The following is a 13,356-nucleotide window of genomic DNA, read 5'->3' on the forward strand; positions in this document are numbered from 1 at the left end:
TTAACACATCCAATAAAGTAATATAACTCATACTGTATTAGTTAAGCAATAACTTGATTGACCAGCGAGTTGATCAGGCCTCTGAAATCTTGAAATATATTTGAGATTGGATAGTAAACGAGTAGGATTTGTCTTTACGATCGTATAAATCAATATGGGCAACAAGACATCCGTACTTTGCTCTCCTATTGTGTCTGTAATGATCTGATGTATTTTAACCAACGTATACAATTTCTCTTTTGGCCCCTTTTCTTTATCCAGTACTTGTAGCTCATGACTTGCTAAACTGACAATGGTCTCCATGTCTTTCTGATCAATAGTAACACCCAAGTGGGATATATTTAAATCTAATAAATTAAATGCTGCTATACGTGATTCAAGTGCTTCTCCTTGTATTGCTTCATCTCCTTGTGGATCTGTAAAAAAGTAGTCATAGAGTTCTTGACAAACATAAGATTCTATTTTGTCTAGACGGTCTTTATCGTCACTATAGTCTTGCTGTAGTTTATGCATAAATTCTAAAAATAGTTGACTCATCGTATCCATAGTGCGTGGTATATTCTTTTTAAAATGTTTAATGAATTCGTCTGCTTTATCATTTAAAGAGTCCTTTAATTTATTGCTTATCCAATCAGTAATCTCTTTTCTTGATATTGGCTTTTGTATTATTGTAGCATTCATTTGTTTATCGCCTTTTAATGGTAGCTGAATATGACTTGCTAAGATATTATATTTTGGATAATTGATGGTAGTAGATGAGGTATCCATGTTAAACAGTGATCTATTGAATAATGATCATATAAATTAGTTTTTCATTCTCATCCCCTTTTATTATGATAATATATAGCATTACTTATTATTATTGGATGTTAAGCTATTGTTAATATCGAATGGTTCTATCATATTGGTAACAATCAATTGGTCTCTATATCTGAATATCAGCCAATGACTGTTCGCATAAGAATAGTATAATTACCCTTCAATAATGCCATGTATTCCACTTGGAGATACGACATGGTTTTCTTCTATTGTTATCATAATATGATCCATAATAAACTCTTGGTCAATAATAGCAGAAGGGTGGGAAGGTATGGAGACTGGTAATAGCACGATAGCCTTATCATGAGTTAATAAGAATTGAATAACATCTTCTAAATCTTCTTGTTGATTTTGTATGTTTGATAATACCAACATTCCCCATGAATTCGTTGGTATTGGTATAGACGTATCATTATTACTAGTTATACGCTGTAAAAAGTTCAAAGTACTATTCTCTTCATTTCCCTTTTTAAAAGAATCAAAACGAAACATTTTTATTACAAACGAGAAAAAGAGAAAAAGTTAAGGAGTTTTAATTGAGAAATTATTAATTTGAGATAAATAAGCAAAAGAACTTAATTCAAGTACATGCACATCATTCAATAAATCTGCTCCATCATATCCACCAAACAATATCAATCTACCATCATAATATACAGTTGTATGATATCCTCTTGGTGATGGTTTTGTACCACATACTTTTTTTGTTTCCCATGTCATATGTACCAAGTCGAGCAAGTGTAGATCTTGACAGTACTGATTCCCATCATGTCCACCCATCACAAACAAGAATGAACCAATACAAGTTGATGTATGAGCTAATCGATTCAATGTGTTATTGACTGTATACCATTTCTTTAAAGATAAATCCAATACAAATATATCACCAAAGCATTCTTTTCCATCACTTCCACCCAATATCACCCATTTATCTTGAACAAGTGTCCCTGTATGATATCCTCGATCATTCGGACTTTTTCCTGTAGTCATGACTTCTTTCCATTCTAATGTTTCCAAGTTTAGCTGATAAACGTCATTTAAAGCTCTCGTTCCATCGCCTCCTCCAAATAAATAAAGTGTATTGTTCCAAAATGTCGCTGTTTGTGCTCTTCTTTCAGAAGGTGTATTATATGTCCTGAGATGGGTCCAGGTCATGCTGTGCGTATTCAATTTATAGATATGATTATAATAAGTTTGCTCATCCCCTCCAAACATTAAGTAAATATCTCCTCTTTGTTCATCTACAACAAAGCTGTGTGCGCGACAAGGTGGTAAGACTGAACCATATACTTTAGGTATGCTCCAACAAAAGGTATCTTTTTCTCGCGTATCAGTTACATTCTTATTTTATAATGACAATTATCTTACCTAAATCAAGAATATAGAGTGTATTAGAGCATGCTGTTTTAGTCGTGCCACCATAAACATACATTTTGCCCTGATATACCGCACTAGCATGAGCTCTTAATTTCGGTGGTTCTAATCCCGATACATGAGGACGAAACCAATACATGGCTGCAATAGGTGCAGCATCCTTTTTATCTTCTTCACTCATTGTCAGCTTGAATTCCTCATCTTGTGTTTCGTTGATAGATGGTACGTTCTTTTCTATCACAAACAAAAGGATTCGTTAGTTATAGTCGAGTTGATGTACCCTATTTACTTTATAACTCAAAGAAGAACGAATCGTATTTGGATTGATTGTTTCATATATTGTCGATCGTATAAAATAGCTAGCTTGTGTCAAATTAGATGGAACCAGTGTAGTTTGTTGAATTGAAGAATGTGGACTTTTATTTCTATAACAATCTATTCTATCAAATTGTATATGCATCTATATTGCTAGTCTACCTTGATAAAGGCCCATTATTATTTGATAAAGATCTTTTCATTCTAGAAATGATCTTCTTTCCAAATATCTCTAATCCTGCTGTGTTGCTATGATTTGATATCTCCTTTTGATGGAAGGACATTATAAGTAAAAGAAAGAGAAAAAGAAAAATGATGCGGATGTTCATTCTTTTGTCTGAAGTGAAGAATACGGAAGTTTAAGTTTATTTTTCATTTAACTTTATACTCCGATCATCTACTTTTTTTTCTTTATCCATGAAAATTTTAAAGTTTATCAGAGCCTTTCAAAGAATATGAGAATTAGGAGTAGTGTAGATGTACGAACCAGTGGTTTTCCACAAAGATACAAAAAGTATTAACATAGGGAATTGTAAGCAGATAGTTTCAATAATTCTTTCTAGATTTGATGGATAAAAACTTATCAAAGAGTATTCTGATTGTTTACTGTATTTCTACTTTTTTTTTTTTTTTTTATGGATGAAAATTTTAATGTTTATTAAAACTCATCAAAGAGTATAAGGATTAAGAGCGAACTGTATTTCTACTTTACACTCCAAAAATACAACGTTGATTTCAGACAACATTGTGCTAATTCTAGACAAATTAAATAATTATTTTAGTTGTATAAACTGCTACTTTCAGATAATAATAAAGTTTTTTTAGACATATTAAACAGTGGAGTGTATCAGTTATGCAACAAGTTATAATTTAATGTTGCGTATGTTTGCCAGCAAAATGAAAGCCCTCTGAAGAAAACATATTTTTGTACCCGGCAATTTCAACTGTTTAGAATCAATTAGCCACAACATACGTCATTCTATGAGATAGCAAACACAGCAGTTGCCTCACGTCAGTAATAAAGCAGAACCAGTGAACATCACAATTACTATAACAGAAGAGACATGATAAGACCAACTGCAAGTTCAACAAACCTAAAAAAACCAGTGTAGAGCGACGTAGCCAAAAGTATTGAAGATGATAGTATTCCTCAAGCCGTACGCCTTCGACAAGTACAGATAAAACCTTTACGCACCAGGCAGAGAAATCCGAAAGCTTATTTTTTTTATGCGTATTTCAAAGTACTAAATAAGATTGAGAAATCTTCAGGACTAAAATGACCTTGTTCCTTTTTGGATTTGATAAATCAACAGCAACATGTAGTTTGAAGCAGAGCAAGGTAGCTCATCCATATGAATACATACATGAAAAAGAGTAAAAACGCATTTTATTTTAAAAATAAACTAGTCTGTCTGTCGTTTGGTTTTTCATCGGACTAATCAAGGCATGCACATCTTGTTTACACCTTCACTTAGAGGAACATGTCTACAGCTAGTTCCACTAGGACAGCCGTTTTCGTCTTTATCACACGAGCTTCCGACTTCAAGGGTACATTTTCCATTTCGACATTGGGAAGTACCTTCACAAGGTATCCCACTAGAGCAATCTTCATTAGCAAAAGCATTATAAACGCAGCTATAAGTGCTTGAGAACGCTCTCTTGTGACAATGTCCATTACCACCACAGCAAGAACGTTTACCGGGCTCACAGGATTCACCATGAAATGAACATTTGGGATCAGGAACACAGTTACCACCAGGTGTACACACCTCGCCTGGTTTACATTTATCGTTACCATTCAGGTTCCTATTACAGGATTCCGGGAGCTTTGGTCCATGCTGGCCATTACATCCACAAGATCCAATACGACAAAAGGGTTTACCAATATTAGCAGCAGTACAGAAACCAGCGAATTGTTCACATTGGGCATCTGCACGGCAAGGAACCCTTTTACAAACACCATTAACTCGTACTTGGAATCTATCTTCACATTTTTCAACTGCAAATACAGATGAGATGGCTAACACGGCGAAAAAGATTTGTAACTTCATGATGAACGAGACACAGAGAGAAAGAGAAAGAGAAAAATGGAAGAAATACGATGCTTTTTTTTTTTTGAATAAGAATTATCCATACTCTTTATATATGTGTATATGCATTACTACTATTACTATTAGCTCATAGAAATCTAGATATAATCCGTTACGCAACATGGTGTTATTTTGCTGATCTTATTTGTGAACCATCAGAACCTTTTACCTTTACTAGGAAACCTCCGTCTTTCTCCTTCTCCTTCTTCTCTTTCTCCTCCTCCTCCTTCCTTTACCTTTTGTTTCTCCGCCTTAAATGAGACTTGAATGAGCATGTTATTGCTGATCCTTGTCTATGTACGTTATATGTACGTAATAATCGACATTTGTATATAGAGTCAATGTTGTTATTACCATTTATTACTTTTGAGTCTACTTGCGACAAAAAGGAAAAAAAAAAAGAAAAGAAAAAAGAAGCTTATAAAGCATATTATAGTTCTGTCTATTCTCTGATATGGGATTAAAACAAAAAAACCCCCCTTTAAAGCAAAAATAAAGAAATAAAAAGGGTTTAGTATGAGAGATGGGATGGTTACATCTATGCATTAAAAAGATGCGATCTACAAGAAGGGGGAGATGTTTGGTTGAAAGACAGTCGAATGATATGAACAACGACTAATGAGACAAGGAATGGTTATGTTTGGGGAGAGAGAGAGAGAGAGAAAACCTTATGCCGATCATCGCCGATATTAAATCTATTTGCAAACTGCGATTAATATATGCAATATAAAGTATGTCTGATACAACAGCAAAAGGAGCAGCACCTCATTTGGTTGTTATGGCAACGAATAATACAGTTCTAGCTGGGCTTTACCTTTGAGAATCATAGGTGTTTCTAAAAAAGAAAGGGTTTTTTCTTTTTCTTTTTTCTTTATTTTGTATTGTTCCGTTGCATATGTTACCCCCGAGAGGTATGCAACAAAGAGGCTCTACATCAAAATGATCTGATCTTCTTTCCTTATGGATAGTAAAACCGCATTTACATAGCTTCTGTATACGGTTTCTGTGTACTCATAAACAAGAACGGGTAATGTTTCTTTTTTTTTTTTTTTTTTTTTGCCTTGCTTTGCTTTGCTTTACTTTTCCTTTTCTTTCTCCTTGGGCTTTCAGGAAATACACATGGTTTCAATGAACAAAGATAAGATCAACAATAATGAAATTTGGGACTGAATGAAGTATAGTTATCCATCGAATTAGTGTTAGAAAGCAGAAACCTGTTATTTTCTTTTGAAAAGATAGCTATGAATACAAAGTTATGTTTGCTTGATTTTACTCTATTTTTGAATTAAACTTTGTTTTGAGAATTGATGTATAACTAAATAAGCGCTTTGGTGCCTTTCAAGATGTATTTTCTTTCAAAAAAAAAAGCAAATAATGTCGGATAAAAAGAATCCTCCAAGCGCATTGATACGCCAATACTCATTATATTAGGTGGTGATATAGATATTTACAAACAGAAAAAAAAAATATGCTTCGTTGATTAGAAATACATGTTCAAATAATGCTTTTTATAAACTAGTCGTTCAATGATAGTTATAAGCTTTTTCTTCTGTTCAATCGCTATCTCACTAAAATATTTCAACAGCCGATTTGACGTGAGTATGTATTGCTACTTCGTCCTATCCAGTTAAAGCTATATTAACTTATATGATTCCGGGAGCTTTCAAGTGCTTCGGGGTTCATTTTTTTATTGTTTATTACATCTTTTCGACTTTAGCAAGTTGTTTTCTTTCTTGATTTTAGAAATTTCCTGTCCCCAAATTCATTTTTCTCTTCATTTTTAATTTTAAAGATCATTTATAGTGATATAAAGTGTAATTTTCTTCCATTTCTTTTCATCACATACAAAAGATAAGTAATAAAGTGTTGAAGGTACAACGCATACATTAGAAATACCCTATCTTTCTCCTTTCAAATCATAGGCTTTGAGGCATAAAGCAAATAGTTCAAGTCGTTTGATTTCTTATACATAGGTTAGTACAAGTATTTCCATCCATGACATTATGTGTAAAGAAATACTCTATTTGAGATTTATCAATCCTTGTAAAATCAAAAAAAAAAATTTCTTCTGGCGTAATGAGATTCTCACAATACAAGATGACCTTTTTTATATAACACTTGAGCTTTAGAATGCAGAAATGCAAGTTATTATCATTATATTTAATATTTAGTACTACTTGGGTTTGTTTATATAAGATTTCATAAACTACTTTTTTTCCTTTTTTGATTTGAGCAAATACAATTAAATCAATGCGCTTAAATTGGAAGGGAAAGGAGATTTGAGCACAAGATCTAAGTATTCCTTATTTTTCTTTTTTCTTCCTATTTTTATACAATCTTTTACACTTATCAACATGAAACTCACTTTTGTTGTTTTCACTGCTCTTAGCTCTCTTTTGTTCAACTCTGGCATTGCTAAGGCTCAAGTTTCGTGCTCTGAAGTATGCTATAATGAAATGCCTTCATGTTCATTTCCAATGTATCCCAAACAATCTGGAACATGCTGGAATTGTTGTTTTTCAACTCGCTCTGTTGGTAGTATTATACCCTAAACAATTGCAAACTATGAAATAAATCTTTATATTTTATACACTATTTTTTATCATCATAATGAATGAAACAATGCTGAAGTTAAAGGAGTCGAAATTATTCCTTCATGTACTTTAATTGATACTCCTTTTGAGGCAATTTTTCATATATTTAGCAAGCTTCAGATACAAAAAAAAAAGAGGACATGGGCATTTTGATGCTTCAAGCATGGTATGACCCGTACAAATTTTACCCATGATAGCAATCTTTGATTTAGAGAACTCTTTATCAAGCTAGCTTATGAGTTCTCAATGGGCTTTTTTTTTGCTATACCATTGATGATCTGCTGAGTTACAATGATTGCATATAACAATGAAATATTTTTTTTAGCATATGAAGAAAAGAGCAAATAAAATCTTTTTTTTTGTTGTATTAACAGTATTATGAACTCTACGAATTAAATAACATGATAGTCTTTAGTGTGATTGACACCTTACTGACAAGTACCATTTAAATGAATCAACAGTGACCCTTTGCCGGTTATCTCAAGCTCTGAGTTTGAACAAGTTACAAAGTTATACATTTTGAACTAGACAGAAAATAAGAACAAGCTTACAATAAATAAGCTATTCACCTACTTGTGATCACATTTACAAATAGACTATGTGTTTTATTCATTTTGGTTTAAAATTAAGGTGAAAGAGGGCCCTTTTTCTTTCCATATATGGTAGATGTCTCAAGGTTTCCTAATTTATTAGTAGTTAGAAATTGTGTTTTGCTGTTCTTTACAAGTTGATTATTCTCTCTTGACAAAGAGGATTGAACAAAAGAGAATTTTCAGCCACACCAGAGAAATTACCAAGAGAAATCATTTTGGTGGCTCCTATTACTCTATTAGACACAGTTTTGCCATCATTGCAGCATTTTCTTTAAAAGGACGCTTTTCATTTGTTCCGATATTCTTTTGATAAGGTTTAATCATGGCGAATATAGATGAAAATAAACATAGTTACAGCCTCTTTTGCCGAAATCCTCTTTTAACTCATTAGAATACAAAGTAACTGAGAATAAAAACATTGTGTGTACTACTAAAACAAGAGGGCGTTTTGATAATGTGGTAGTTTTGTATCTCAAATGGTGAATTTGAGATCACTTTACTACTTTATACGAAAAACGTTATAAAGCTGTTCATTATACGTCAAGAAGTTTATCACGGTGCTCAAAGGGGATGTTAGGAATTTAAAGCCCAATAAACAGCACCAAACCACAGGGCTACCATAATAAACTCCTTGCCAAAGGTCTTTAGTAGCATTCTATCATTCTAATACCACTATTGATTGAATCTGCTCAATAAATCCCAAAATTCAAACTTTAAATAGATCAATATCAAATATCTATATGAAGTTGTATAAAAGTATAAAGCACAAATTAAATTATAAGCAATAATATGTTGCAAACAAAAAGTAAAACACTCAACTGAATATAAAAAGGACAAAAGAATAAAAAAATCTTTGCATTTATTTTATTTATTTATTTACAACTTAAGCAGAAGAATTTTTATTGATGGTTTTAACGGGTGGAGGAGGAGATGGTTTTGGTATAGGTGAAGCAGGTCTACTACTAGCACTTTGTCTTTTTCGTTTTTCTTTTTCAGCAATCACACCAGGCGGTTCTGGTGTGATCACCACTAAATTATCTCTATTTAAATTAGAAGGAGGAGGTACCAAGACATGATGTACATGATGTTTCCCTGGCTCATGTATTTGACATACATCAATTCCCTTCACCCAAGAATCTGCCAAGACAGTCTTCAAGTTAAATCGTTTACTGGGGTCTATTTCTAATATGCCGGCCATGACAGACCTTGATTCACGAGGTAAGAGTTTTAATAATCTAAACTGTTGTTGATTGTGATTGGTTGCAAATGCTCGAAAAGAAAGATCTGATTGACGCGGAACTCTCCAAGGAAATCTGCGAATTGTCATACATATGAATACGATACCACAAGACCAGATATCAGATAGACGAGGGTCATAAGTAGGTTGGGTATATTGTTCAGGTGCAATGTAAGGATCTGAACCAAATATGCCTAAATAAAAGTGAATATATATTACAGGCTTAATTCATCCTTTCTTTACCTCTTGTCATTGTCATTGTGGTTTCAAAAGGATATTTGTAAACAGTTGAACAGCCAAAGTCAATAATCTTTAATATTCCCATATGGTCCAACACTAAATTATCTAGTTTGATGTCTCTGTGTGCAATACCAACAGACTGTAAATAATCAACACCATTCAGCAACTGACGCCAACAACAAGCAATTTCTTCTCTTGACATCATACCACTCATCACAATATTAAATAAATCATTAGGCGCATATTCCATAATTTCATAAAAATGAACATCTTCTTGTATGATATCCAATGTCTCAATCACATTGGGATGATGTAGTGTAGATCCAATACAAAACTCTGCTGTTACTTTTTTTATATAGTCCTTTTCGGTTTCATGCGGTAATCGTTTCCTAAATTGTTTTACTGCAAATGTCTTTTGATCGGATGAACGTCTTATTAATCTTACTGAGCCACCTGCTCCTTTTCCGATATATTTTCCTATCGTACTCGTCAATTCACTTTCCGTTGCTTTCTTATTTGCTTACCCCAGGTTCCATATTTTGCACTGATGTCTTGTCTAAATTGATTACCAAACGTCTCCGATTCATGAGAATGAACTGAACCTGTGGGTGAACTCGGCTGTTGTTGTACAAAGAATCTTTTAAGATCAGACCACGCTAAAAAGAGTTCCTTTTGGCTGCTGTTATTACGTTCTTGACTGCTGGGTCGGTGAAAGTGAGTTTGAAGGTATTTATCATCATATTCTGGCTTTTTAAATACAAATTGGGAAGGTGTTGAGCATACACTGGACGGTCTGTGGTCTAAGCTAGGTCTTCTTTGTTGCTGAGAAAGGATAGGGACAACTGCGTTCTTTGATGTATTTGAACAAAATGTGGGTTCTGCAGAATTAGTAGATAAAGTAGGTGAAGGAGGCTTTGAAGACTGAAAGAGTTGCGATCTTGGTCTGGGTCTTCGGTTTTGATGTTGCTGTTGATGTAATAATTTAGATAATTCATTCAAGTCAACACCCGATGAAGAGGATGATTCAAATGAACGCCTTTGTTGTGGTTGGCTAGTTGCTGTTGTATGAGTCACTACTGCTGGTGAAAGAGAAGGACTAGATGGCCTTGATCTCTCTGGCGTGACTACATCAAACCTTTGATTTACAAGATGAAGCATTCTATTTACACGCAAAGTATACACGCACACACACTGAAAAAGTATATATTAGGAGGAAAAATGATAAAGGAGTAAGAAAGAGAAAAAGAAAAAAGAATAAAAACTAATCTTTTTTTTTCGGGAACAAATGAAATATCGTATTTAGAAATGACGGAGTTTGATGTAATATCAATTGATACAATTAAAAGGGGTTTTATTTTACCATGGCAACTATTGCTACTGCCATTACTACTATTATGCATAGATAAGTAATGGAATCAGAACTATTCACAAGCTTATATATTTCAACTTCCTTATTCTCCTTCATTCTCTTTTCTATTTTAATGTACGTTGTTTTTTCTCCATGTGTTACAATATAAAAAAGCGTTCTAATTCGTTTAGAGTCATTTATAAAACATATCCAATCTATAATAATAATCTGTCTTGATCCTTTTGAGTAACATAAATTATAAGGTACAATTATAATAATGTTTTATTTATAAACAATTGATCAATGCTTGTTTATAAAGAAAACCTTATATGTCATTACACTGTTGACGTTTGCTTCTTTTTAAAAATATCTCAGTACTACATACCAAGCTTGGAAATCGAAATAACAAAATTAAAAACTACGCCCAATACTTTCTTTTTCTATTTGTACGTCAAAGATTTTTTTTTTTTTTTTGCTCTCTTCTCCTTTTTTTTTCTTTAGTTTGAATTTAATAAAAGAGAGCATGTAAATAAATTGGGCCTTCATTAAATATAAAGCATAGGTTCAAAAAAAAAAGATAGAAATATGTGTGTACTCATGTGGGGTTAAATATTATTGTTCTACAAGCCCGCACCATTATTAAATTAAGATTTATTCGCATACGAAATATAAATAACGTAGTAAATTATTGTAATCAATAGGAATCACCCAAGGTTTTATGAACACCTTACAGGAGAAACACTTTTTGCCCATCTTTTGTTTTTCTTCTCCTTCATTTTTTTCTATCTCTTTTTTTTTTTTTTTTTTTTTCTGTCTTTCTCCTTTATACTTTATGTTTTTGTTTGTTTCATGCATGCATAGCAAGTTGAAACAGCAATGATACACTTTTACTCCTCTTTTTACGTACAAACGTGTGTTAAACGAGAGCGTGATGTTGGTGTATCAAAGCATTCCTAATAAAAAGACGTGACGTTGTACAAAATCCCTTTTAAGAGATTTACAGAAAACGACTTTTTTACAGAAAATAGCAAAAGCCTTATTGACAGAAACACATGAATTATTGACATTAACTTATTCTTTTACAGAAGTAAGAAAATCCATTCGTCTAAAAGAAAAAGGCGTGAAAAACTAAAAGTATTTGCATAGACTCTATGCAAAGGAATTTCATTCTTTAGCAAGCATCCTGTCGTTTTTTCTACAAAACACTCAGTGAAAACTGCGTTTTTCTTTATTTCCATGTCACCTTTATAACTAGCCATGTAAAGATCTACAACGATTTCATAAAAACGTATGATAAGCTGTAGATTCAAGTTAAACAAATTTTCTCAACTACATAAACTTATAATCAAACATATTTGTAATGGTCCAAGCCTCTGTTCTCTTCACCAGGTCACAGAGCACTTTATAGAACTGAAAGTGTTCTTATCTACTTTGTGTATATTATGAGTCTGATTGATTGTTTGTGCTAATTATGCTTCCTATGACAGCTATAAAGGGATACATTCTATTAACAAATACTATGACTCATTCAACAATTAAAGCATAAAAATGGCTTTGTTGTATATTTTCTTTTATCACATGTACACAATCTGCCAATAACGATCAAAAGGAGCAGAAAACACCTACACATTATACAAATTGAATCAACAAATTATAAATTACACTTAAAAACTATAGTATATGAAGCATCTTAGATAGAAACAACATTTACAAATTGATTACAGTTTATTTTCAACTTTTAATTATAACTTAATTTATAGTCAAACAAGTTCTTGTGGAGAATATAATGATGTGTATTATAGTGGAGTTTAGATCACAATAAAAGTCTAAAGGATAGAACTTTAAAATCATTTTTAAAAAGGAATATGAAATTAGATCAAAGTAATTTAAGCTAAACGTTTTTGGTTTACAAGTACCTTCATGAAATTCATTTCTTTAGAATGATCAGGGCTTCATATTATTTGTATTTTGTATTAGTTTACAAATAAAAACTTTGCACAAGAATGTAAAAAATATGAGCTTACTATGCATAGGCTGTTTTACTGTACGCTATTTACACTTTTTTCAGATAGTAATGCCGCATTTTTATAAATTTTATAATGAAAGCAATGCATATAAGCGATAAATCAGCGCGGTATTCATTCAAGGCTTCTTCAATACATTCTAATATGAAACAATATGAACAAAGCTTCAAAGTCTTTTATTTTCACAACTCTTGATTTCAGAAAACTTTGTCCAGCAAAAGACTCGAACATGTTTTTAAGTCAATTTGCATTTCTCCATATTTGGCAATGAATCAATCAATATGTTGATCTTCATCCACATTTGTGACAGAAAAGCTAATAAACCTCACCAAAGGCAATACTAACGATACAAAGACAATCTAAATAAAGCCAAGTAGTGATATACTATCCTTACTACTAAATTGTTATAAAAAGACTGGAGCTGGTTTTTTAAACTTGAACAGATTTGTAAGACACAACACTTACTAAAGCAGAAAAAGAATAGTGCCGGTTTAGTGTTGTACAAGAATATATAGTTATTTTATTTACCATAATAGGAAAAATCCCGTATCATCTTCTGTAACTAAATGTGACAAAATGTAACCATGAAGTTAATTTGCGCATGAAAAGGCGAACAAAAAGATGCCATAACACGGTTTTTACATATTTATTGTGATTTTTTACATCATTATATATCATAAAGCATAGATTTTAAGTAAAAATCAAGAGGCCCATGAGAATAA

The 13,356-nt window shown here is 32.4% G+C and overlaps 3 protein-coding genes across 3 annotated transcripts; all 3 read right to left on the reverse strand.

Moving 5' to 3' along the window:
- Nucleotides 1–1,435: 1,435 nt before the first annotated feature.
- Nucleotides 1,436–2,374, reverse strand: RO3G_16881 (uncharacterized protein; the record flags this gene model as incomplete). Its single annotated transcript, XM_067671465.1, has 3 exons — nucleotides 1,436–1,459; nucleotides 1,546–2,024; nucleotides 2,188–2,374. The coding sequence occupies 3 exons, from the start codon at nucleotides 2,372–2,374 to the stop codon at nucleotides 1,436–1,438; spliced, it is 690 nt and encodes a 229-aa protein (XP_067527566.1).
- A 1,573-nt stretch (nucleotides 2,375–3,947) lies between these two features.
- Nucleotides 3,948–4,559, reverse strand: RO3G_16882 (uncharacterized protein; the record flags this gene model as incomplete). Its single annotated transcript, XM_067671466.1, has 1 exon — nucleotides 3,948–4,559. One exon carries the CDS (start codon nucleotides 4,557–4,559, stop codon nucleotides 3,948–3,950), a length of 612 nt encoding a protein of 203 aa, XP_067527567.1.
- Nucleotides 4,560–8,668: 4,109 nt separating this feature from the next.
- Nucleotides 8,669–10,420, reverse strand: RO3G_16883 (uncharacterized protein; the record flags this gene model as incomplete). Its single annotated transcript, XM_067671467.1, has 3 exons — nucleotides 8,669–9,216; nucleotides 9,266–9,739; nucleotides 9,787–10,420. The coding sequence occupies 3 exons, from the start codon at nucleotides 10,418–10,420 to the stop codon at nucleotides 8,669–8,671; spliced, it is 1,656 nt and encodes a 551-aa protein (XP_067527568.1).
- Between the last annotated feature and the right edge of the window lie 2,936 nt (nucleotides 10,421–13,356).

This window comes from Rhizopus delemar, genomic scaffold (assembly GCF_000149305.1).
Source record: "Rhizopus delemar RA 99-880 supercont3.23 genomic scaffold, whole genome shotgun sequence".
Classification (NCBI taxonomy): Eukaryota; Fungi; Mucoromycota; class Mucoromycetes; order Mucorales; family Rhizopodaceae; genus Rhizopus; species Rhizopus delemar.